At 50.2% G+C, this 23,724-nt stretch overlaps 1 protein-coding gene across 1 annotated transcript in view; it reads right to left on the bottom strand.

The window, feature by feature from the left end:
• Positions 1 to 23,724, bottom strand: part of SREBF2 (sterol regulatory element binding transcription factor 2) — a 236,024-nt gene that overhangs the window by 88,111 nt on the left and 124,189 nt on the right. Inside the window, exon 13 of the mRNA XM_085601233.1 lies at positions 3,042 to 3,150. Within this exon, the coding sequence (XP_085457359.1) occupies positions 3,042 to 3,150 (109 nt within the window). The remainder of the gene's footprint in view (positions 1 to 3,041; positions 3,151 to 23,724) is intronic.

Raw genomic sequence — 23,724 nt, 5'->3', positions numbered from 1 at the left:
TTTCGGCACCGCTAGTAGGCTGGCTCGAGCCTGAGCCGCCGGGAGACTTATGATGCCTCTTCACCGGGCCCGAAGGTGAGGTGATGGAAGCGGTACGTTTGGTTTTGCCTAGGCCCGGAGGCGAAGGTGTAACCGGAGTCTCTTTCGGTGTGGGTGCGGGAGGGGGTAGAGTACTCACGACCCTCTGCGCCGGTGTGATCTCCTCCACGTCGGAGTCGTCTGCCTCGGAAGCGCTGACGAGGTCGTCTTCCTGTTCGGTGTGCTGCTGTCCCGAAGCTCCGATGTCTTCTCCGAAGATGTCAGGTGGAGCCGAGGTCGATGAGTGCGCCATGGTGCGTCTAGCCCTTCGATCCCGAATAGTCTTTTTCGATCGAAAAGACTTGAAGGCGGAGCAGTCTCGGGCCTCGTGTTCGGGAGAGAGGCAGAGGTTGCACACCTGATGTAAATCGGTGTGGGGAAATTTAGACCCACATTTAGGGCACTTCTTAAAGGGAGTCCTTTCCATCGGCCGAGACCGGAGTCGAGATAGGCCCGAAGGCCGCCGCCGATGCATGGAATCGAAGAAGTGCCGAAGAGAGAGATAAAGAAGATGATTTTGTCTGAAGAATCTCGATGGACGAGGATTTTTCGTCGAAGGTCGAACTGGGAAGGTTCGAAGCCGGAGCACGAAGTATTACAACCGAGCCCGATGGCGGAAAAAAACAATCTGAGGATGGAGCCGAAGCCCATGCGCAGTACGGACCGAAGGAGGAGTCACCGAACTCGTGACTTCCAAACACTGTCCAAGAAGAAAAACAAACTGCAAACATCCGGGCCCAACACCAGATGGCGATCTATGCACAGTGTATAATCTGCAGCTCATATGCCTCGAACATTAATAGAACGTGCTGGAGTGTACAGCTTTTACAAAGCTGCCACTTTGTTGCCTTCAATACTCCGGTGCCTTCCCAGGCACACATGGAGCCTGTTTCACACAACAGCTTTCTGCCCTCCCAGAGAGATGTGCCAATGACTCTCAGGAAGGAGAACAATGTGGGATTACAGGCCAGGGATGTGTTAGCCCCAAAATGCAGGCTTCACAGGAGCAGCTGCCTTTGAAGGGAAGATGTGTCTATACTAGGGATGAGGGCTGCTCAATTATTTAGGCAGACAGGCTGGCATGGGGAGCAGAGAGGGGAATATCCGCTGCCAAATCGGTTTCCCCAGAGGCATATAGGCCTGAGGAAGCCACACCCCACAGGTAGGGAGGTCTGAACACCGAGAGAGGGGTATCGCCATCTTGGGAGTGGACAGAATGGTGCATCCTGGGATAACCCGATGCCACACTCCACAGGAAGTGGTCACAAGGTGGGAGGAAACCAGATAGCTTATTGGCTACCAAAAGCATCCTGCCCCGAGGACATTTTCTGAACAAAAAAGGGGCAACCCGGGCACACAGATCTCATATCTCCACAGACTGGAAGAAGGACCGAAGGAGAACGGCCATGCTGCACTGAGACCCCCATGCGCTGAAGAGGACTACACCTGCTGCGCTTGGTGGCTAGCGAAGGAAGGGGCTGTGCCTGCTACGGAGAAGACTTCTTCAGAGCCCAGCAAAGCCAAAAGACTCCAAGGGCCATCTGGCCGGCCTCCTGTTCGCAGCACAGGGACACAACCACTGAAAAAGCTTAACTAAGGCAAGTTGGTAGCCCACAGATGTCAAGCCACTACCACTGCCGCTGTGCTGTACCAAGGATCAAGACCCAACACACAGAGTTGTACATGAGTTCGCAGAGTCCGGGAGTACTGTTGGAGAGCTGCTGGAACCCACAGAAGGTGAGTTATTAGCTCAGAAAGGATTGGCCTCTGACTTTGGGCAATTGGTAGTTCAGCAGCGACTGGGATTCAGCCACAATGCAGAGAACCTTGTGGGACGTCAACCATGCAACCAGGACCCCTGCACCATCTTCGTGGACCGAGAACTGGCTGCAGGAAGACCCTTGTCAACCATGTCGCATCCACAGCATCCTTACAGCATCTTCAGCTTCGGACGGAGCCCCTCTCATTGGTCCTGATGAATGCCACGGACCCACCTGGGCCAAACGTCAGAAACATGTTGACCACCTTCACTAAGATGAGGGGACAATACATTCCCCAATCTCACCGTCCACCTTTTAAATACCATGTAGCTACCGGTCCTATTAAAATGTATTTGGTAACTGTAAAGGTTTTTTCTTCACTCACTTTTCACGGGCCTCCACTTAGTTTAGAAGAGCCTCCCTGTCGTCAGGTGAAGGTCCGCCCTCTACAAAACCGGGTTTCTAGAGGGCGAGGACTGCCGATGATGAAGCATGTCACCTGGTGGTGTGTGAGGCCAGTCCTTCACTTTTTGTGAGATGTCCACTCTCAATTCAGTTTTAGAGTACCTTCGGTCACTGTACTGGGAGCGGCACCATTTGTGTTGAACTCTTCTGTGGAGGTAACGGTTTCTAAGGACCTTTCTGGTCCCCTTGCCAAAGTTAGTCACCCCAAGTACTTCTACCCGAAAGCATTGACACTTTCCCAAGTTTTCCTTGAAACATTTTCTAAGTGTCAAAATCATTAAACTTGCCAAGGCTTGTTCGCGGTTGAATGAAAATGTTTTGATTTATTATTATGTGCAAAATCCGAACTCCGGAACTCTTCGGTGGATTTCTTCCATTCTAAGGTCTAAATTCCTATAAAAATATATTCTATTTTTATGACTTGTTGACGGATTTTTGGAGTGTCGTGTCAATTTCTTCTTCAATTGTTTTAGTGCGATTTAAATGCTTTACACTAGTTCCTTGGTGTAAGCCTTGCAGCTCAGTGTCACAGCTACCCAGAGTTGAGCTGAGGGTTTGAGAGACAAAATCAACTGGACCTAAAGGGGTGGGTAAGTATTACACTGTGAGGTCGCCCAGCCACACCATATAACACACCTCATTTCCTCACACCACATAAAACACTTCCCTCATCCCACCTGAAAAAGGTTACACCAGGAGGAGAAAAACATGTGTACACAGAGAGCATTGCTAGCATACCTTGCTTCGTCATCCAGTGCCTGGCCAGCCTCTGGTTTGACCAGTGAGTACATGGCCTTCCTCAGTAGACTCTCGCAGAAGGCCCGGTGCACCTGGGCGATGGGGTCCACTGGAAAAAAAAAGGGAGAGACTGAGATTTTACACTGATTGATCTAAGAATAACAGACACTGAAATCAGCACATGCAGTCACACTTATTGGACCTTTCTCTATGGTAACAAAAGCAAATGGGTGTTCTATAGCAGCCAAGGGCCGGAAAAGAGGCTAGTGAATGATGACAGCAAAGACGTAAGCGGCGGAAGAAACATAATAAAAACTTGTTAAGATTACTCAGTTGGTTGCAAACCAACTGCAAAGTTCTGTATGCTATCTATAGATTGTAAAATTAAATCCAAGCGGGCTGACTTAGCCCCCTAACTTTACAAGGTATGTATCTGTTGGCAATAACAGGGCATTCAGTACCATATAAGTAGAGCTAATATAACACTCAGCATAGGAAGAACCAATACAATTTTGAGCACACTGGGGTTGGCTGAGGCAGAGAATCCCCCTATCAGGAAATTAAACATGGAGGTTCCTATCAATCTCATCAATTACACAGAGGGTCAGAGCTAACATTTTAAATTTGTAATAAACTGAATGTCACAGGGGTGTCTTCACTGGGAGATAAAGAGGTTTTAATTATTCATACTGATTATGGTAAAAAAAGAAACTACATAAAGGTTTCAAACAATTCTGAAAGTCACAGTCACACACAGTCACACACACCCCCCTTCCCCCTCTCCCCGCAAATGTATAGATAACATTACAATTTTAAGGGAAGATTTGAGCTAAAAATACAATTCTGGAAGAGAAAAAAAAAAGTGGATTATTATTTGGGGTGGACAGGTGTCCGCCTCAAAGGATAAGGCAAAAACCTATTCGATGTCACAATAAATTAAATAAAATGAATAAGTGCTTAATCCCTGGAAACGTGACAAAGCAACCAGGCTTAAATCAAAGACAATGTATGAAGTATTTAAGCAGAGGATACACAGTAGAAAAAGTTCCACAAATCACTATAAAAATCCACAACCCTTGTTGTAGGAAACTGGATTTTTGTTGCAGTACCCCACTGTGAGAAAGTGCCATCTTTCTTGCATGGTATGCCCCCACTTTTTGCTAAATTGCTGAATGTACTTTTACTGAGTGTACCCTGGACTCCTGAGGTGCCCAGGGCCTATGTTCCTTCCTTAAACCACACAAACTCGAAATTGGCAAACCCTGGCCACATGTCAGCCCCTAGTAAATGGTACCCTAGGTACCCAGGGCCTTGTGACCAGGGAAGGCCTCTAAGGGCTGCAGCACTCATTGTGCCACCCTTAGAGGCCCTGTACCCTTACACACACACACACACACTGCCTTTGCAGGCTGAGTGTCTGGGTGCAGGACAAAATGAAGAGTCGACATGACACATCTCTGTGTGCCATGCCCATCACCTACACTGCCATGGCATATATCAGCCACCCCTCTGGCTGGGTGCCTTATGCCCATGGTGTGGGCACATGAGCAGGAGCCCTGTGCCCCTACAGTACCCAGGTCCATTCCTGGGCACTGTAAGTGCAGTGCTGCCATTTAAGAGTACATGGTGCTGAGAGCTCGTCAAAAACGAGCTCCACAGCACCATAATGGCAACACTGAAGACTGGGAAGTCTGGTATCAAACTTCTCAGCACATTAAACCCACACTGATGCCAGTGTGGGATTTAATGTACCAAGCACCCCTGAGGGCATCTTAGAGATGCCCCCTTACAACTAACCTACAATCCACGTCTGCTCTGAGGCTGCCCAGGCTGCCACACAGCAGACACGTTGCTGGACCCCTGGGTGGGAGAGCCCCTGCTCTCCCGGGCCTGCAACAATGCACATCCTGGGTGAGGTGATAAATCTCCTCCCTCAGGATGAGAAAAGGGAAGCTTCAAAGGCATGCCGCCTCTTGGAGTTTCCCCAGGCCACTGCAACCCCCCACTCTGGCGGGAAGCTTGGCCGGAAACCCCATACAAGGACAGGGGATGTGCCAGCCTGCCCACCCCACCCCTCAGGTGGGGGAGGCGAGGTGAAGCACATCTCCGGGCTCTCGCCATCTTGAAGATGGGAGGCCCTACCCTATCAGGATTAGGCTACTGCCCCCCTCCCACAGGAGAGAGGCAGGATAGGGGGTGTACCCACCCCAGGACAAGGACCCATTGGTCCCTGGCCTTCACCTACCTGTAACGCCCCTAAATCTAGTATTTAGGGGCACCCTGAACCTTCCTTCCCCAGATTCCAGATTCCGAAACTACAAGAAGAGAGAGAAGAAAAGAAGACATGCCCTGCATTTCAAAGGAGAGGGAGACACCAACTGATTTGGTCCCAGCCCTACCGGCCTGTCGACCTCGGACCTGCTCCTGCTCCAAACCCGGCATCTCTTGTGGCCAGCAACCTCAGAAACCCCGGAGGACCTGGCTACCTTTGAACTCTGATCCCCTGGGACTCCCATGAGTAGAGGCTCTACTCAGAACCTACCTTTCACCCCTGGCAGCAGCCCGGAACCGCGATCCCAGCCCACTCTGCACCCGCCAAGCCTGGCCGGTGCCGGAGTGAACTAAACCCACGAGGACGACCCCACGGCAACTGTGACCCCGAGTCCGGCACCCAAGGACCCCCCTCGACTATCCTGAAGAAGCTTGCAGCCTCAGAACCGAGTGCCACCCCAACCGCGATCAACAAGAGGGTAAGATTTCCAACATCAAAAGGCACCCCTGCACCCGGCGCCCCACGGCCCTCTGTGCCCAATCCCGGGGTACCTACCTATCCTCCAACTACCCAACTTACCCCTCGAAGTGGTGGTGGCACCTGAAGAGTCCTCGTCCCCGAGCCTGCAGTCTTTTTCCAAACCGGAGATTTCCCATAGAAATCAATTGAGCGCCCGACGGTTCAAAAGCACCCTGCACCCAGCCGCCCGAGTGGCCCTAGCAGTGAAAACTCTACTCCAACCTACTTCCCCACTTGCCCTGAGTAAGTGACCAGGAGCCCAGCTCCCACAGCCGCGTGGCTTGCCCGACAGCAGCCACCAACCCAGGCCCCCCTATCCCTCATAGGATAACATTGAGCCTAACTCTCTCTGCACCCGGCCGTCCTGAAACCGCTGAGGGTGAACTGACTGTACCTACCTGACACTGGGGGACCCCTGAGTCTATGCCCAGAACTTCAACTCTGCCAGTCGAGTACTTACCCTTAAACCGCTAACTTCATTTTCCTCATAGGGTAACATTGACTGGCTTTTTCTTGGAAATTCTTCTAAGTGTGAACTTTTCAAAACTCAAAATATTCACCAAAAATCAGCCGAGTACCAAAAACGAATTTACTCACCTGCTCTGAGGTGAGCTCCCAGTGCTGGATCTTGGTGCCCAGCACTGACTCTGAAAAGTACCCACAACTATACTTACCTTTAACTCATTTTTCTTCCATAGGAAACCATTGACTGCTTTTCTGTGAAATTTCTTCTAAGTGTTGATTTCTGCAATTTCTAAATATTCCTCAAAAATCGTATAACATCTGAAAACGTAATTACTTACCTGTTTTGGATAAATGTCCCAGTACTGAGTCCAGACACCCAGTACTGGATTACAAAAGTAACGATAACCTACTGTACCTGTAACCTACATTTCCTTCCATATGGAATCATTGATTGTTTGCTCTGAAATATTTCTAGTGATCACTTTTGAAATAACTAAATATTAGTTAAAAATAATTACAGTTCCAAAGTCGACTTTTAACAGCTGATTCTGAGAACTAACCCAGGACTGGATCTAGGATCCAAGCCTGGAATTACAAAAGTAATCTACAAAGTAATCTGTTGCATATAATCTGAATTATCATTGAGCTCAATGTATTGTGTTTAGAAATAGAGTTGCCTACTGCAACTATTTGTAACTGTTTACTAAAAAGTCAATTGCATATACAAAAGTATTTTTATGAAACATCTCCTGTCGAGAAAGTATATTTTAATTCCAAGTGTTGGTTCTAAAATAAAACAAGCATATATTTTTTATATACAAACCATTGGCCTAGAGTTCAGTCATTGAGTGTGTGAACTATTTACTGACTGAGTGTGTACAACAAATGCTTTACACGTCCTCTGATACTGCCTTACTGCTCGACCAGGCTACCACTTTGGAGAGTAAGGTTATATCCAACTTTAACCTCTGTTAAACCCTTGGGGTCTGTGGACTCTGTGCACCCTGTACCTATTACGGAACAGTATATACAGAGCCACTTTCTCACACCCACCACTTTTTGCCTGGTAAATTATGTAACTGTGACCGAGTGTACTAGGTTTGTGCTATAAAACTGACAAAAGCATTAGCACTCTCTGTACGTTCTAGTTAATGGCACCCCTGCTACCTATGGCATGAGGTACTAAAGAGGGTCCCTAAGGGCAGCAGTATGAATTGTGCCACCCTAAGGGACCCCTCACCAAGGACATGCAAGACTGCCATTGTAGGCTGTGTGTGTTGGTGCAGACAAAAGAGAAAACACGACATGTCACACATCCCTGTTTGCCATGCCCTCTACCACTACATGTTATATTTGTAAATCACTTCTACAGCAGGCCTAACAGAGCTAAGGCAGGGTGCTGACTATTACATGTGAGTGCATACCTGCATGAGCAGATATGTCCCTGTGCTGGTCAGTCCAAAAACTGCTAGTACAAGTGAACAGGGAAGGCATTTTTGCACATGCACTAGACTCTGATGAAAATGAGTTCCCCAGCTACATGATGGCTTCACTGAAAATAGGGATGTTTGGGATCAAACATCTGGTATTGGTAAATCCACACTGATGCCAGTGTCGGATTTGCCAATACATGCACTCAGAAAACCTATACGCCTCTGGTGTCCTAGCTGACTGGTTTCTACCAGCCTGCCAACCGAGACGCTGTTCTGACCTGCAAGGGTGAGAGTCTTTTGCTCTCAGGAGACCCAGAACAAAAGCCTGCCCGGGAAGAGGGTGTAACATCCCCTTCCACAGGATGACCTGCTGATTAGTCTCCTTGGGCCGGCGAGCTTCAAAGAAGCTGCTGCCTTTGGAATGCGAATCTGGTTCCCCTCAAAGGAGGGGAAGCCGCCCCCTGTCCAGGGCCCCCTTGGCACCCAGACTGGTGGGAAAAAGAGCTAGTCAGGTAGGCATGCAACCTCCAGGCTAGTACCACCCCTAAGGTGGACTACTGTGGGGTGGACAAGATTTTTCAGAAGTAGCCATCTTTGTGATGGCATACTTAGGAATTCTGAGACAGTGTTATACCCACTTCCCAAAGGAAGTGGTCATATAGGGGGCATAGTAACCCCAAGTGTCAGTAGCCCATTGGTTACTACCATACAATCCCCTAACATACCTAAAATCAGTATTTAAGGGAGTCCCAGTATTTAAGGGAGTCCCAGAGAAGCAGATCCTGATCACCTAAGAAGAGAGAGGACACCAAAAGCCACGAAGAGAGAAGAAGCAGCTGATCCGGTACCAATCCGGACGGCCTGTCTGCATCCCTCATTAAAAATGGAGCCAAAGTTGACTCGTCTGCAGCTGTGACCCGAGAAACGTGGGAGGTCTTCAGTCTTCAAAAGAGACTTAAGGTCTCCTATGAACAGCAGACCTGTTCTAAAGAATCTTCAAAAGCGAAGACTCCGAGGCCTCCGGAACTGCCAAAACCCGACCCCACCACTGCACCAGCCGCCTCCAGCCCTGGTTGAAGTGGGCCACTGATGTAAACAAGGTTCCCCTGCCTTCCAGAGCTCAAGTCCATTGTGGTTTCACCCCTCATGGACTCCCCGACATTGCCTGCAGCCTCTGCATGCAGGCCCACTCATACCCGTCTGCTGTGGTAAGGAAAACACAGACACCTAAGGAAAACCCTACATCCGTCGCTCCTGGGTCTTGGAGAAGAGAACCAAAAGTGTCCTCCCATCCACGAGCATCACAAGGCCAGAGCCCACTTACTGGTTCAGCCTGACTGGCTTCCTAGCCAGAACCTACAGCCTCTTTTTACAGTGACCAATCCCCATTGAAACAAATTGGGCTCCCGGCGCTGATTTGCTCGTGCTGCTGGTGGTGTACTGCTGGTGCTGCCTTGAACCTTACCCACCACTCAACTTAACTCCTGGAGATTGGTCCTGTAAGTCGATGAACTGTTTGCAGAACTTATTCTCACTTCCATAAGACAAAATTGCAGAACTCAGAAATTACATTGAGTGCCCACTTTTTAAAGTGAAATTAATTTAGATTTCAAAACTAACTTACCAGAACGATTTTTCTCTAATGCGAAATCATATACAAAGGTACTTGGTATTTTTATAAATTGGTGTGAATCTCCTTCTTGCGTCATGTGATTTATTAATCATTGTGTGTATTCAGCAAATGTCTTGCACTCCTCTGTTTTAAGCCTAAGCCTGCTTGACCACACTACCTTCTAATAGAGCATTTTGGGATTGAGTAGAAAGCCCCTGTCAACTCTTAAGGGAACCCCTGGACTCTTTACACGGTATATCAACTTTTTGATGTATCACAAAGAGACAGCTTCCTACAAATGTTAAGATAGACACATTTTTATGAGTAAAATAAGATCAAAATGACAAACATCAAATAAGGGGAACCAGAATTGATAATTTGGAAAGGTTTAAGTGAAAATAGCTCCAATAAGCACAAAACACTAATGATAGCCTATGGAAGAGGGCGATCAGGACCTAGGCGCGATTTGAGGCCAACTGCGATAGAGCCCTGGTTGGATACATCAAGTGGATTGGTCCCGGTAAAAGTCTGGAAGTCAAAAAGTTTGAAAATGTTCAAATGTCCTAATTCACCTTTAGTTTGAAAAAATGCTGCATACCCGCAAGACAAATCTGAAATTGTAGCCGCTGCCATTGAACTGCCGGTCACAAAACCACCACAGGTTGTTCCACCTAAGGGTCTAGACCAGTGGTTCTCAAACGTTTTCAACCCGTGGCTCCCATGAACTATTGTCTTTTTGGGTGCAACTTCCCATTATATTGTTTTTTTTTGGGTAGGTGGAGAGGGATGGAAGCTCGGTCTCCCAGAAAATAACCGAGATGAAGCCGATAATATTATAATCATATGTGTAATCCTAATATATCCACTGTGGAGCCCCATGCAGTGTTAATGACCGATTGGAGGGACACCGGATTCCCGAAGAAGTTAACTAATACGGCATTGTGATGTAGTGCTCTTCAAAGAGGTATGTTTTTAGCTCCTTCCTGAGCAGGGTTTGTTAGGCCCGGATGATGGAATGTGGTTTTAGATCCTGGTGCATTGACAGAAAAGTCCTGCATCTGCTGTTTAGTTTTTCCTTTTTTGCACATTATTGCCTCTAGTCTGATGGTACCAATGGGGCCTCAACAGTAGGTAGCATAGCACTGTAGAAAGTCGATATAAAATTTACAATTAAAGTCCACAATTTCATGTTGCAAACAAAATCCTTCCTCAGGCAGGTACATGCAAATCCCTAAAGACGGTGGGTTTACTCAAAAATAGTTTAGACAATGCCACAGGAGAAATGTGTGTGAATTGGAGTCCCAAGCAGGGTTGATGACCTACTTGGGGGGCATGTAGGGGGACAGAGGTGGGCTCATTTCCTGGATTCTCCTAACAGAGACAGGTAAACAGCAAACGCCTTAGTTTGAATATGCTACTTACCAGTATGCATCTGTTCTTGGCATGTAGGGCTGCTGACATTCATATCTGTACATAGATCGCCGCCTAGTGTTGGGTCCGGATGTTTGCACGTTGTTGTCCTGGAAGAGTCTTCGAAGTATCCTTGGATAGGTGACTCCTCCCCTGGACTACAGTGCGCATGGGCATCCTCTCCATCCTCAGATTGTTTTTCGCCATTGTGGCAGTGATGGAGTAGATACAGAAAGTGATGACCATGCTTGCAGTAATTCTGAGAGCTGCAGCTGCGACAGGCGCCGGGGAGGAGGGAGGGCGATATGAATGTCAGCAGCCCTACATGCCAAGAACAGATGCATACTGGTAAGTAGCATATTCAGTTCGAGGCATGTGGGCTGCTGAATTCATATCTGTGCATAGAATACATAGCAGTGCCCTCTATTGGCGGCGGCTACCCGTGCCAGCTGCAGCGGTCTGAAAAAGTGTTTTGAGAACAGCCTGTCCTACAGCTGCCTGCTGTTTTGACGGCACATCTACGCAATAGTGTTTTGTAAATGTGTGTGTAGTGGACCATGTGGCTGCTCTGCATATATCATGCAGGGGAATATTTCCTAGGAAGGCCATGGAAGCCCCCAACTTACGTGTTGAGTGGGCTCGTGGTGGAATAGTTAATGTGCGTTTTGCTTTTTGATAACAGATTTGAATACACTTAACTATCCATCTGGCTATCCCTGCTTTGGAGATGGCGTTACCTTTGTGGTGTGGGGCAAAGGCAACGAACAGTTGTTTTGTCTTCCTGAAGGGTTTAGTCCTATCGATGTAGTACATGAGGGCCCTCCGTACATCTAGTGTATGTAGTGCCCTTTCTGCAACAGTTTGTGGGTTTTGGAAGAAAACTGGCAGTTCAATAGTCTGATTCATGTGGAACTGCGATATTACTTTGGGCATGAATTTGGGGTTGGTACGTAGTACGACCCTGTTGGTGTGAACCTGTATAAATGGCTCTTGAACGGTTAGTGCCTGGAGTTCACTAACTCTTCTTAGGGAAGTGATCGCTACAAGGAAGGCCACTTTCCAGGTAAGGAATTGAATCTCGCATGAGTGTAGAGGTTCAAAGGGTGGACCCATCAGGCGTGTGAGGACCAAGTTGAGGTTCCACATTGGAGCCGGTGGGTGGCTTGGTGGAATGACTCGTTTGAGTCCTTCCAAGAATGCTTTGATGGCAGGCACTCTGAATAGAGAGAGGTGCTGCCTGGTTTGCAGATAGGCTGAGATTGCGGTCAAATGGACACGTATAGAGGTGTACGCCAGATTGCATCGATATAGGTGTAAGAGGTAACAGATGATGTTTTGGATGGATGCGTACAGCGGGTTGATGTCATTATTACCGCAATAAATGACGAACCTTTTCCATTTGGCTGCATAGCAAGCTCTGGTAGTGGGTCTCCTGGCCTCCTTGATGATGTCCATACAGTCAGGTGGCAGGTTGAGATAGCCAAACTCTAGGACTTCAGGAGCCAGATCGCCAGGTTCAGCTGTTGCGGATCTGGGTGCTGAACCTCTCCATGGTTCTGCGTCAAATGCGCGGGTTTGATCCGCAGCCTTTGATGCGGCACCACGGAAAGTTCGAGGAAGGTGGTGTACCACGGCTGGCGTGCCCACCTGGGAGCAACTAGGACGAGTGTCAGGGAGTGTTGTCGGAGTTTGCGGGCCACTAGCGGTATCAATGGCGCTGGGGGAAAAGCGTACGCAAATCTGCCGGACCAGTTCATCCATATCGCATTGCCCTGCGACTGCGGATGTGGGAATCTGGCGGCGAAGCTTTGGCATTTTGCGTTTTCGCTTGTCGCGAATAGGTCTATCTCCGGATGACCCCACTGCTGGAAGTACGGTTGGAGTACTGATGGGTGTAACTCCCACTCGTGCATCTGGTGGCTGTGTCTGCTGAGCAGATCCGCCATCTGGTTGTCCTTGCCAGGGAGGTGTTCCGCCATGAGGAACATGTTCCTTTGAATGGCCCACTTCCACATGCTCTGAGCCAGATGAGACAACTGTGGAGAGTGTGTTCCTCCCTGTTTCTGTATGTAGTACATTGCGGTCATGTTGTCCGTCCGGATCAACACGACCTTGTTGCATAGATGTACTTTGAATGCCTTCATGGCTAGGAAGATTGCCATCAATTCCAGAAGGTTGATGTGCAACTTCTTTTGTTGTGTTGTCCATAGTCCCTGCACTGTGTAGTGGAGTACATGAGCTCCCCATCCCTGGAGAGACGCGTCCGCTGTCAGTACTATCTGTGGGACAGGCTCTTGGAATGGTCGGCCCTTGCAAAGGTTTTGTGGATTCCACCAATGCAGAGAGTTGTATGCCCGACCGCTCACCAACACTAGGTCCTTTAACTGTCCTTGAGCCTGATTCCACTGACGTGCTAGGCACTCCTGAAGTGGGCGCATATGTAATCTCGCGTGCGGGACTATGAAGATGCAGGAGGCCATCATGCCTATCAACTGCATAAACACTCGCGCTGGAAGTGAGTGATTGGGTTTGAACTTGGAGATCAGCAGTTGTATGCTGTTGATCCTCACTAAATTTGGCTGAACTGTGGCCGCCAGAGTGTCTATAGTCGCACCTAGGTACTGTTGTACGTGTGCGGGCTGGAGATGGGACTTTGGATAATTTAGTGAGAATCCCAGACTGTGAAGAAGGTGAATGGTGCGGGACATGTGGCTTGCACATTGCTGGGCTGACTTCGCTTGAACGAGCCAGTCGTCTAGGTAGGGGTAGACGTGTATATGCTGCCTCCGTAGATGTGCTGCCACCGTAGCTAGGCACTTCGTGAAAACCCTGGGCGCTGTTGTCACGCCGAAGGGAAGGACTTTGAACTGATAGTGCTGCCCCTGAACAGTGAACCTGAGGTATTTTTTGTGTGAGGGGTGGATGGGTATGTGAAAGTACGCATCCTTGAGGTCCAGTGTGGCTAGGAAGTCTCCCTGCTTGAGAAGCGGAAGGACTTGCTGTAGAGTGAGCATGTGAAAGTGCTCTGAAAGAATGTACTGGTTCAGGGGTCTCAGGTCTAATATAGGTCTGAGCGACCCGTCCTTTTTTGGAATTAAGAAGTAGAGGGAGTACACTCCCGTACCCTGCTCGTGGATGGGTACGACCTCTATAGCGCCTTTTAGAAGCATACTTTGCACTTCTTGCTGTAAGAGCGTTAAGTGCTCTGTGGACATATGACGGCTTCTTGGTGGTATTGTGGGTGGAGTGGAGGTTAACTCCAGACAGTAACCGTATTTTACAATATCTTTGACCCACCTGTCCGTGGTGATGGAGTTCCACGTGGACAGGAACCTTTGTAGCCTTCCCCCGACAGGTGTTATGTGGTCGGGAGGAAGGGAGAGGGCGTCACTGCTTGTTCTTGGGGGAGGACCTGGTGTTGCCGTAGCCACGTCCTCTGCCCTTTGTACTGGAGCCACGATATCCACCTCGGGTGTTTTTATCGTAGGTGGTCTGTGTATTGCCTTTGTTATATGTTTGTTGTGACCCCTGTCCTCTACCTGCTCCCTTGTTTCCGGGGCGACGAAAGGAGCCGCTCCGAAAGGACTGAGTTTGTAGGGCGCCCATGGACTTTGCAGTGTCCGTGTCCTTTTTTATCTTTTCAAGGGTGGTGTCAACCTCTGGCCCGAATAAATAGTCGGGGTTGACGGGCTGGTTCAGTATATTGTTTTGTACCTCAGGCTTGAATCCTGAGATCCGTAGCCAGGCATGTCGTCGCAGCATGACGCTTGTGTTTATGGCTCTGGCAGCCGTGTCTGCAGCATCTAGTGCACATTTGATGGAAGCGTTCGTGAGTAGCTGTCCTTCTCTGATGAGCATTTCTGCGCCTTCCTTGAACTGGTCAGGGAGATGTTGGAATATTTGCTCCAGTGTGTCATAGTGCGCTCTATCATAGCGAGCAAGGAGCGCTTGAGTGTTGGCTATGCGCCATATGTTGGCAGCTTGGGCAGCAACTCGCTTGCCAGAGGTCTCTAACACCTTGGACTCTTTGTCCGGGGGAGGAGCGTCACCTGTCGTTTGCGAGTGTGCCCTCTTGCGTGCATTCGCTACGACGATGGAGTCGAGTGGTAATTGGCCTCTGATGTAAGTAGGATCCCCAGGTGCTGATCTGTATTTTTTATCAATCCTGGGGTTTATCACTCGTGCCCTGGTGGGTTCCTTGAAAATGTCCTTGGCTGGTTTGAGGACCCCCTTCAACATTGGCAGAGTCTTTACATGTCTTTCTGAGGATGCAAAGGTGTCCATTAGAAAGTCATCTTCGATGGTATCAGAGTGAAGCTGTACCCCATGGTTATTTGCAGCACGTTCAATAAGAGCGTTGAACGCCGCAGTATCCTCCGTAGGAGATGTTTTTGCCCCATAGAGTGGTTGGTCCTGTGCATCGAGAGGTGCACTGGGGTCTGCAGGGTCGCCCCAAGTTTGATCAGGGTCCTGCTGGTCATCAGGGTCTGTGTCTACATGGTAGGGGACTTGGTCATCCATGTAGTCCTCCAATGCATCCGTATCGGAGCGTGTGGGGGAGAACCGGTGTGTATCCTGGTAGGATGAATGGAAGGGTTCATAAAGGAGAGGTTCCGATTCTACAGGCAACTTCCTTTTTAGTGGGATCCTGAAAGGGTCCAATGGCGGCTCCGAAGTTATCCTTCGGTCGTGGAGAATCATCCTGCCAGTGTCGGCGTCGATGACACGTGCCGGAGACGTCTCAGCAGGTGTGACCGTAGGTTGGGTGACCCGTGTCCTGAGTTGGAACATTTTTGGGATTGTCGACGGAGGCAAGCCGAAGGTAATGTTGGCCGGCACCGAAGAGGCCGGCCCGACGTGTCCTGGAGGACAGCCGTGGTTTTGCTGCCTTGCGTCGCACCAGGTCGTACTTGGGGCGCCTTTGAGGCTTTGGCACCGGCCAGGTTCGTAGAGGCGGCCGTGGATTTTTTCGGCGCCGGCGGTTCATCGAGTCGAGGTGCGGAGATCACCGTCGAAGTCTTCGATACGTGAGGCTTAGGTGTCGTCGAGGGAGCGATGCGAGACGCAGCAGGCGGTACGGCCCTCGGTGTCGTTGGTGCCGGTAGCCGAGCAGGTTTGTCGGTGCCGATGGCCTTTTTCCGTTTGTCGACTCCAACGTCGCCCGCTTCAAGTTCGGCACCGAAGTCTCTCTTGGTGCGGTCGGTGCCGACGCGTTGCGCTGGCGTGGAAGGCGTGGAAGGCATCGATCCGACCAGCGCCACTTTCAGTTTCGGTTTCGGTGGAACCGGAGCAGCTTTCGATTTCGGTTTTGTGGTAGGGAAACCAGCTTGTTTATGCAGTAATGGCTGCCGCTGAACGTCCGAGGCCGGGCCCGAAGAACTGCGGGATGGGTCTCGGGTAAGGCCTGAAGGCGATCCCTCGACCGGAGCCATAGGCTGTGGCACTGGTGTTTCTTCGGTTTGAACAGGTAGGCCTTGTTCATCATTGGAGCTACTCTCTTCGGCCCCTAAGGCCTCCTCGTCGTCTCCTACCTCGGTGTCGTCTTCACCTCTGTGGAAGAGTGACTCGTCTACCTCGTCCGATCCGGGTTCGTGTTCGGAAACGGGACTGGAGGGCAAGACTTCTAATTCCTCGACGTCTTCGGCCTCGTCGAAGATGTCTGTTGGGGCCGGTGCCGCGTGCTGCGCCTCGAGTCTCGCCGCTCGTCGATTCCGTAGAGTCTTCTTGGAACGGAACCGGGCACAGGCCATGCATGTCGATTCGTCGTGGTCCGGCGAAAGGCATTTGTTGCACACCGGATGGACGTCGATGTGTGGGTACTTCGCATTGCATACCGGACACCTTTTGAATGGCGTCCTCGATTCCATCGTCGAAGTAGTCGATGGACAGGTAAATGCGAAAAAAGTCGGTGCTGAAAGTTAGTAAACTAACAGGATTGTATCGAAACCCGATCGATAAACAGTACCGACGCAAACTAAAGGCCTTTTGGCCTCGACAAAATATTTTCCTAACTTGAGCGAAGATATCACATCCGAACCCAATGGCGGAAAAAAACAATCTGAGGATGGAGAGGATGCCCATGCGCACTGTAGTCCAGGGGAGGAGTCACCTATCCAAGGATACTTCGAAGACTCTTCCAGGACAACAACGTGCAAACATCCGGACCCAACACTAGGCGGCGATCTATGCACAGATATGAATTCAGCAGCCCACATGCCTCGAACTCTCTTAGAGCCAAGATGGAGCAGGCTGTCGTTGTACAGCAATACACACTGGTAGTGAATTCCAGATGCAGAAACACATGATCGCAAGCCTCCATGATAAGGAGGTCCAACAGCAAATAAGACCACAGAAGGTCTTGTTCTACACCAGGTGCTTTGCTGGTGATGGAAACCAGGGTGAAATGTAAACCCCAGGGCTAAAGGAGGAGAGGTCAGTAGCACTAAACTCTTCCTTTGAAAAAAATCCCTTATAAATGTAAGGAGTCCCTGGTGGAAAGTTAGGTATACATTCATATCTAGATGATGAGCAGTAGGTCTTATGACTCACCAATGAAAAAGGGCAGCTCCGACCAACAGTACAGAGGTCACATAAAAAAAGATAGTGTATTAGGCTGCTAGTAGGAGGGTAACCCAACATGAAGGGACCAATTAGGATTGATCAGCCTTTGACCTTTCTATGTGTGAAAGGACAGGGCTTTTTAACTATTGTTGCATCATCCCAGACTGATACCAGAGCTGACATCCCCACAGATGTGCACCTGACTCTGAGGAAGCCCCCACTCCTCCAGCAGCAGGCAGGTCACTGATTGTCTTGAAGGAGAAAAATGGCAGTACAAGCCTCTTAGCACCTTTCAAGATGGCTATCCAAGCCCAGTGCCATTTTAATGAAAAAAGGAATATGCTACTTACCAGTATGCATCTGTTCTTGGCATGTAGAGCTGCAGATCTACACACTTGTGCATAGATCGCCATCTGGTGTTGGGCCTGGATGTTTGCAGTTTGTTTTTCCTCTTGGAAAGTCTTTGGAAGTCACGAGGTCGGTGACTCCTCCTTTGGATCGTACTGCGCATGGGTTTCGGCTCCATACTCAGATAGTTTTTCGCCAGCAAGGAAAGATGGAGCGTAGTAGTAACAGTGAAGATGCCCATGTGTGTGCTATCTAAATAAGAAAAACTGGGACAGATACAGGTAGCAGGGGAGGCGGGTGGGCGTGTGTAGATCTGCAGCTCTACATGCCAAGAACAGATGCATACTGGTAAGTAGCATATTCCGTTCGAGGAATATGAGCTGCAGATTACACACTTGTGCATAGATTATATAGCAGTACCCACCGTTAGCGGCGACCACCCGTATCTGTTGCAGTGGTTTGAAATAACGTTTTGAGTACAGCCTGGCCCACACTAGCTTGTTGCTTAGTTTGCACATCTACACAATAATGTTTGGTGAAAGTGTGCGGTGTTGACCATGTAGCTGCTTTGCAGATATCTTCTAATGGGATGTTCCCTAAGAATGCCATGGAAGCCCCTATTTTTCGTGTAGAATGGGCTTTCGGGGGAATGGATAGCGTTCGCTTTGCTTTATGGTAGCAGATTTTAATGCATTTTACAATCCACCTAGCTATCCCCGATTTTGAGATGGGGTTACCTTTGTGCGGGGGAGAGAAAAAAACAAACAGTTGTTTGGTCTTACGGAAAGGTTGTGTTCTTTGAATGTAGTAGAGTAAGGCTCGTTTGACATCCAGTGAGTAAAGAACCCTTTCTGCAACGGTCTGTGGTTGCGAGAAAAAAACTGGCAGTTCTACTGTTTGGTTTAGGTGAAAGGGAGAAATGACTTTAGGGAGGAATTTTGGGTTGGTACGGAGAACAACCTTGTTATGGTGCATTTGGAGAAAGGGTTCTTGAATGTTAAGTGCTTGTATCTTACTGACTCTTCTAAGGGAAGTGATGGCTACAAGAAAAGCGGTTTTCCATGTTAGGAATTGTAGTTCGCATTTGTGCAAAGGTTCAAAAGCAGGCCCCATTAGCCTTGTGAGAACGATATTTAAGTTCCACACAGGTGAGGGTGGCACTCTGGGGGGAATTATTCTTTTCAGGCCTTCCATGAAGGCTTTGATGGCAGGCACTCTAAAGAGTGATAGATGTTGCCTGTTTTGTAGGTAAGCTGCAATAGCTGCGAGGTGTAGGCGAATGGACGTGCAGAATTGAATATGCTACTTACCAGTATGCATCTGTTCTTGGCATGTAGGGCTGCTGACATTCATAACTGTGCATAGATCGCCGCCTAGTGTTGGGTCCGGATGATTGCACATTGTTGTCCTGGAAGAGTCTTCGAAGTATCACGAGATAGGTGACTCCTCCCCTGGACCATAGTGCGCATGGGCATCCTCTCCATCCTTAGATTGTTTTTCACCATTGTGGCAGTGATGGAGTAGATACAGTAAGTGATGACCATGCTATACAGTAATTCTGAGTGCTGCAGCCGCTACAGGCGCCGGGGAGGAGGGTGGGCGATATGAATGTCAGCAGCCCTACATGCCAAGAACAGATGCATACTGGTAAGTAGCATATTCAGTTCGAGGCATGTGGGCTGCTGAATTCATATCTGTGCATAGAATATATAGCAGTACCTCCATTAGCGGCGGCTACCCGTGCCAGCTGCAGCAGTCTGAAAAAGAGTTTTGAGAACAGCCTGTCCTACAGCTGCCTGCTGTTTTGAGTGTACATCTACACAGTAGTGTTTGGTAAATGTATGTATAGTGGACCATGTGGCTGCTCTACATATTTCCTGTAAAGGAATGTTTCCCAGGAAAGCCATGGACGCCCCTAACTTTCGTGTTGAGTGGGCTCGTGGGGGAATCGTTAAAGTGCGTTTAGCTTTTTGATAGCAAATTTGAATACATTTAACGATCCATCTGGCTATACCTGCTTTGGAAATGGCGTTGCCCTTGTGTTTTGGAGAAAAGGCAACGAAAAGTTGTTTTGTTTTCCTAAAGTCCTTAGTTCTGTCTATATAGTACATGAGGGCCCTCTTTAAATCTAGTGTATGGAGCATTCTCTCTGCGACATTCTGTGGATTTTGAAAGAAAACAGGCAGTGCAATAGTTTGATTCATGTGGAACTGCGATATCACTGTGGGCATGAATTTGGGGTTGGTACGTAGTAGAACAAGTTACTTACCTTCGGTAACGATGTATCTGTAAGAAACATTAGTTAGTTAGATTCCTCACCTTAGAATATCCCCAGGCGTCAGACTGGATCCGGAAGATTTTTCGTCAGCAATACCCCTTGCGCGTCGCTAGGCGTCGTCTGCGGCTCCGCGTCGGTCGTCGGCGTTGTGCGCCGGAATGACGCCGGAGTACTTAGACGCCGCCCTCGCGCGCTGACGTCAGTTCTTGTACATAGCTTTCCGCGCCAGGAACGCAGAGCCATGCAAAGACCGACACTGGTGCCAAAAATAAAATCTAGGGGCCTGAAAAGGATAACCTTAACCCTAGATGTCAGTTCGCAGAACGGGGGGGATGGGTGGGTCGGTGAGGAATCTAACTAACTAAGGTTTCTTACAGATACATCGTTACCGAAGGTAAGTAACTTGTTCATCTGAAAGAAACACGTTAGTTAGATTCCTCACCTTAGAATAGATACCCAAGCAATACCATACCCGGTGGTGGGTCTGCGAACCAAGATCACACCAGAAAGTCCTGGAGGACAGAACGGCCAAAGAAGCCATCCCTCCGGACTTGGCTGTCAAGGCAATAATGCCTGGCAAACGTGTGTAGCGAAGCCCACGTCGCCGCCTGACAGATGTCCTGCAAAGGGACACCCCGTCCCAAAGCAGTAGTAGCCACTGTGGCCCGAGTAGAATGGGCGCGCAGCCCAACAGGAGGGTCCTTTTTTGCCAAGGAATAACAAATTTTGATGCACAAAACGACCCACCGAGAGATGGTCCGTTTGTGCACAGCTTTCCCATTCTTAGCACCCACGTATCCAACGAAAAGTTGGTCGTCCACCCGGAACTGCTTTGTGCGGTCCAGATAAAAGGAGAGCGCACGTTTTGGGTCCAGACGGTGGAGCCTCTCTTCCTCTTTGGAAGGATGCGGAGGCGAAAAGAAGGTGGGCAAGGTGACAGACTGCCCAAGATGAAATGGAGTCACCACTTTCGGAAGAAAGGAGGGACGAGGCCGAAGGACAACCTTGTCCGGATGAACAGAGCGAAAAGGAGGCTTTGAGGATAAAGCCTGGAGCTCACTCACCCGTCTAGCCGAGGTGATGGCTACCAGAAAAGCAGTCTTAAGCGTCAGCAGACGAAGAGGACAATTATGAAGAGGCTCAAAGGGAGCGCACATTAGAAATGTGAGAACAAGATTCAAGTCCCACTGAGGCATTACAAAAGGGACAGGAGGGAACGTGTGAGTAATGCCTTTTAGAAAGCGTGTAACTACAGGGGACCTGAAAAGAGAAGGCTGATCAGGAAGCCGCAAGAAGGCAGAGATGGCAGCAAGATAACCTTTCAAGGTGCCCAGGGCAGAGCCCTGCCGGGCCAAAGAAAGAAGAAAGAGCAGAACCTCAGAAAGAGGGGCGGAAAGGGGATCCACAGCCTTTGCTGTGCACCATGCCACAAATCTGTTCCACCGGCAGGCGTATACCGTCTTTGTGGAGGGACGCCTGGCTGCCAGAATGATATCACAGACTTCAGGAGGCAAGTCAAATGGCATCAACTGCCGCCGCTCAATCTCCACGCATGGAGGTGGAGGCTGGACAGGTTCGGGTGGAGGACCGTCCCCTGCTGCTGCGACAGAAGGTCCTCCTGAAGAGGCAGTCGTATCGGGGGATCGATGGACATACTGAGTAGCTCGGGATACCAGTACCTTCGCGCCCAATCCGGAGCCACCAAGATGACTTGGGCCCGGTCGTGCCTGATCTTCTTTAGCACTCTGGGCAGAAGTGGTATAGGCGGAAAGGCGTACAACAGACCGCAACTCCACTCGTGACGAAAAGCGTCGCCGAGCGAGTGCCGCCTTGGAAATTCCAATGCGCAGAACTGCTGACATTGCGCGTTCTCTTCGGTGGCGAATAGATCTAACCAAGGCTCTCCCCACTGCTGAAAGAGACCTTGCGCCACTTCGGAGTTCAGACGCCATTCGTGATCCATCATGCACCGGCGGCTGAGTTTGTCTGCTCTGGCGATCAGAGAGCCCGCCAGATGTTGAACCACTAGGGTGACGCCCTGGTGTTCCAGCCATGTCCAGAGGCGCAGAGCCTCCTGACAAAGGGTCCACGACCCCACCCCGCCCTGTTTGTTGCAATACCACATGGCGGTGGTGTTGTCCGTGAACACCTGCATGACACTTCCCCTGACAGAGGGAAGGAAGGCTTTCAGTGCAAGTCGGATCGCTCTCAACTTCAACAGGTTGATGTGGAGACGAGACTCCGCCGGAGATCAGAGGCCTCTGATCTCCGCCTCTCCCATATGGCCACCCCATCCCAGGAGGGACGCATCCGTCACTACGACATGCTCCGGTTGGGGAAGGGAGAGGCTCATGCCCGTGACCCAATCGCGGTCCGTGAGCCACCACTGCAACTGCTGTGCAGTGCCCTCCGAGAACAAGACATGGTCGGACAGGTTGCCGTGATGCTGGGCCCACTGAAACTTCAGGTCCCACTGCAGAGCCCGCATGCGCCGCCTGGCGTGATGCACTAGTAGGATGCAGGAGGCCATCAGCCCCAGAAGCCGCAACACTAGCCTGACCGAAACCCAGGATAGAGGCCGAAAGATGGGAATCAGGGCCTGAATATCCCGGACCCGCTGTTCCGGTGGATGGACCCGGAACTGCGCCGAATCGAGAACCGCTCCGATGAAGAGGAGCTTCTGAGAGGGGCTCAGGTGTGACTTCGGCACGTTGATGGAAAACCCCAGCAAATGCAGGAGATCCGCCGTAGCCTGGAGGTGGGAGACGACTGCCTGGGGCGAGCCCGCCTTCAACAACCAGTCGTCGAGCTAGGGGAAGACTGGAACCCCTGATCTGCGCAGATGAGCTGCGACCACTGCCATCACTTTCGTGAACACCCGAGGGGCACTGGTAAGGCCAAAGGGGAGCACGGTAAACTGAAAGTGCTCCTGACCCACCGTGAACCGCAGGAAATGCCGGTGGGCCGGCAGGACGGGGATGTGGAAATATGCGTCCTGCAAGTCCAACGCTACCATCCAGTCTCCAGGGTCTAGGGCAGCTAGAACCTGAGCCAAGGTTAACATCTTGAACCTCTCCTTCCGGAGGAAGGCATTGACGTCCCGGAGGTCCAAGATAGGGCGTAGGCCCCCTTTGCCCTTCTTGGGAACCAGAAAGTAGTGGGAATAACAACCACGACCTACTTCTGGGCTCGGAACGCGCTCGATGGCCCCCTTGGCCAAGAGGGCCGAAACTTCCTCGTGGAGAAGATTCAAATGATCCCCCGAAATACGGTGGTGCTGCGGTGGCATGGCTGGAGGGGTCGTCTCGAAGGGGAGGGAGTAGCCCCTTCGGACGATTTGCAGCACCCACCTGTCCGATGTGATGGACTGCCAGTGGAGCAGGTGATGGCGAACTCTGCTGCCCACTGGCGTGGAATGGGCCTGAAAGCTCTGACTAGGAAGGCTTTGAGGCGGATGCTGCCGGGGTGGATGTGGGATGACCGCGTCGTCCTCCAGAACCGCCTCGGCGGAAACCACGTCCGCGCGCAGGTTGGTTCTGCGGCTGGTGGCTAGGCGTATGTGAGGAGGCACCCCTTCCTTGGCCACGAAAGGGGCGAAAAGCGGAAGTTTGCGACCGCGGGGCCGAGAGGCCCAAGGACTTGGCCGTAGCCCGGGAGTCCTTAAAGCGATTCAGCGCACTGTCCGCTTTCTCACCAAAAAGGCGAGTGCCATCAAAGGGCATGTCCATGAGAGTGCTCTGGACATCACCCGAAAAGGACGTGGACCGCAGCCAGGCGTGACGTCT

Source organism: Triturus cristatus, chromosome 4_2, assembly GCF_964204655.1.
Source record: "Triturus cristatus chromosome 4_2, aTriCri1.1, whole genome shotgun sequence".
NCBI classification, from domain to species: domain Eukaryota; kingdom Metazoa; phylum Chordata; class Amphibia; order Caudata; family Salamandridae; genus Triturus; species Triturus cristatus.
Note: the sequence above shows the minus strand (reverse complement) of the source record. Positions and strands in the feature narration are given on the sequence as shown.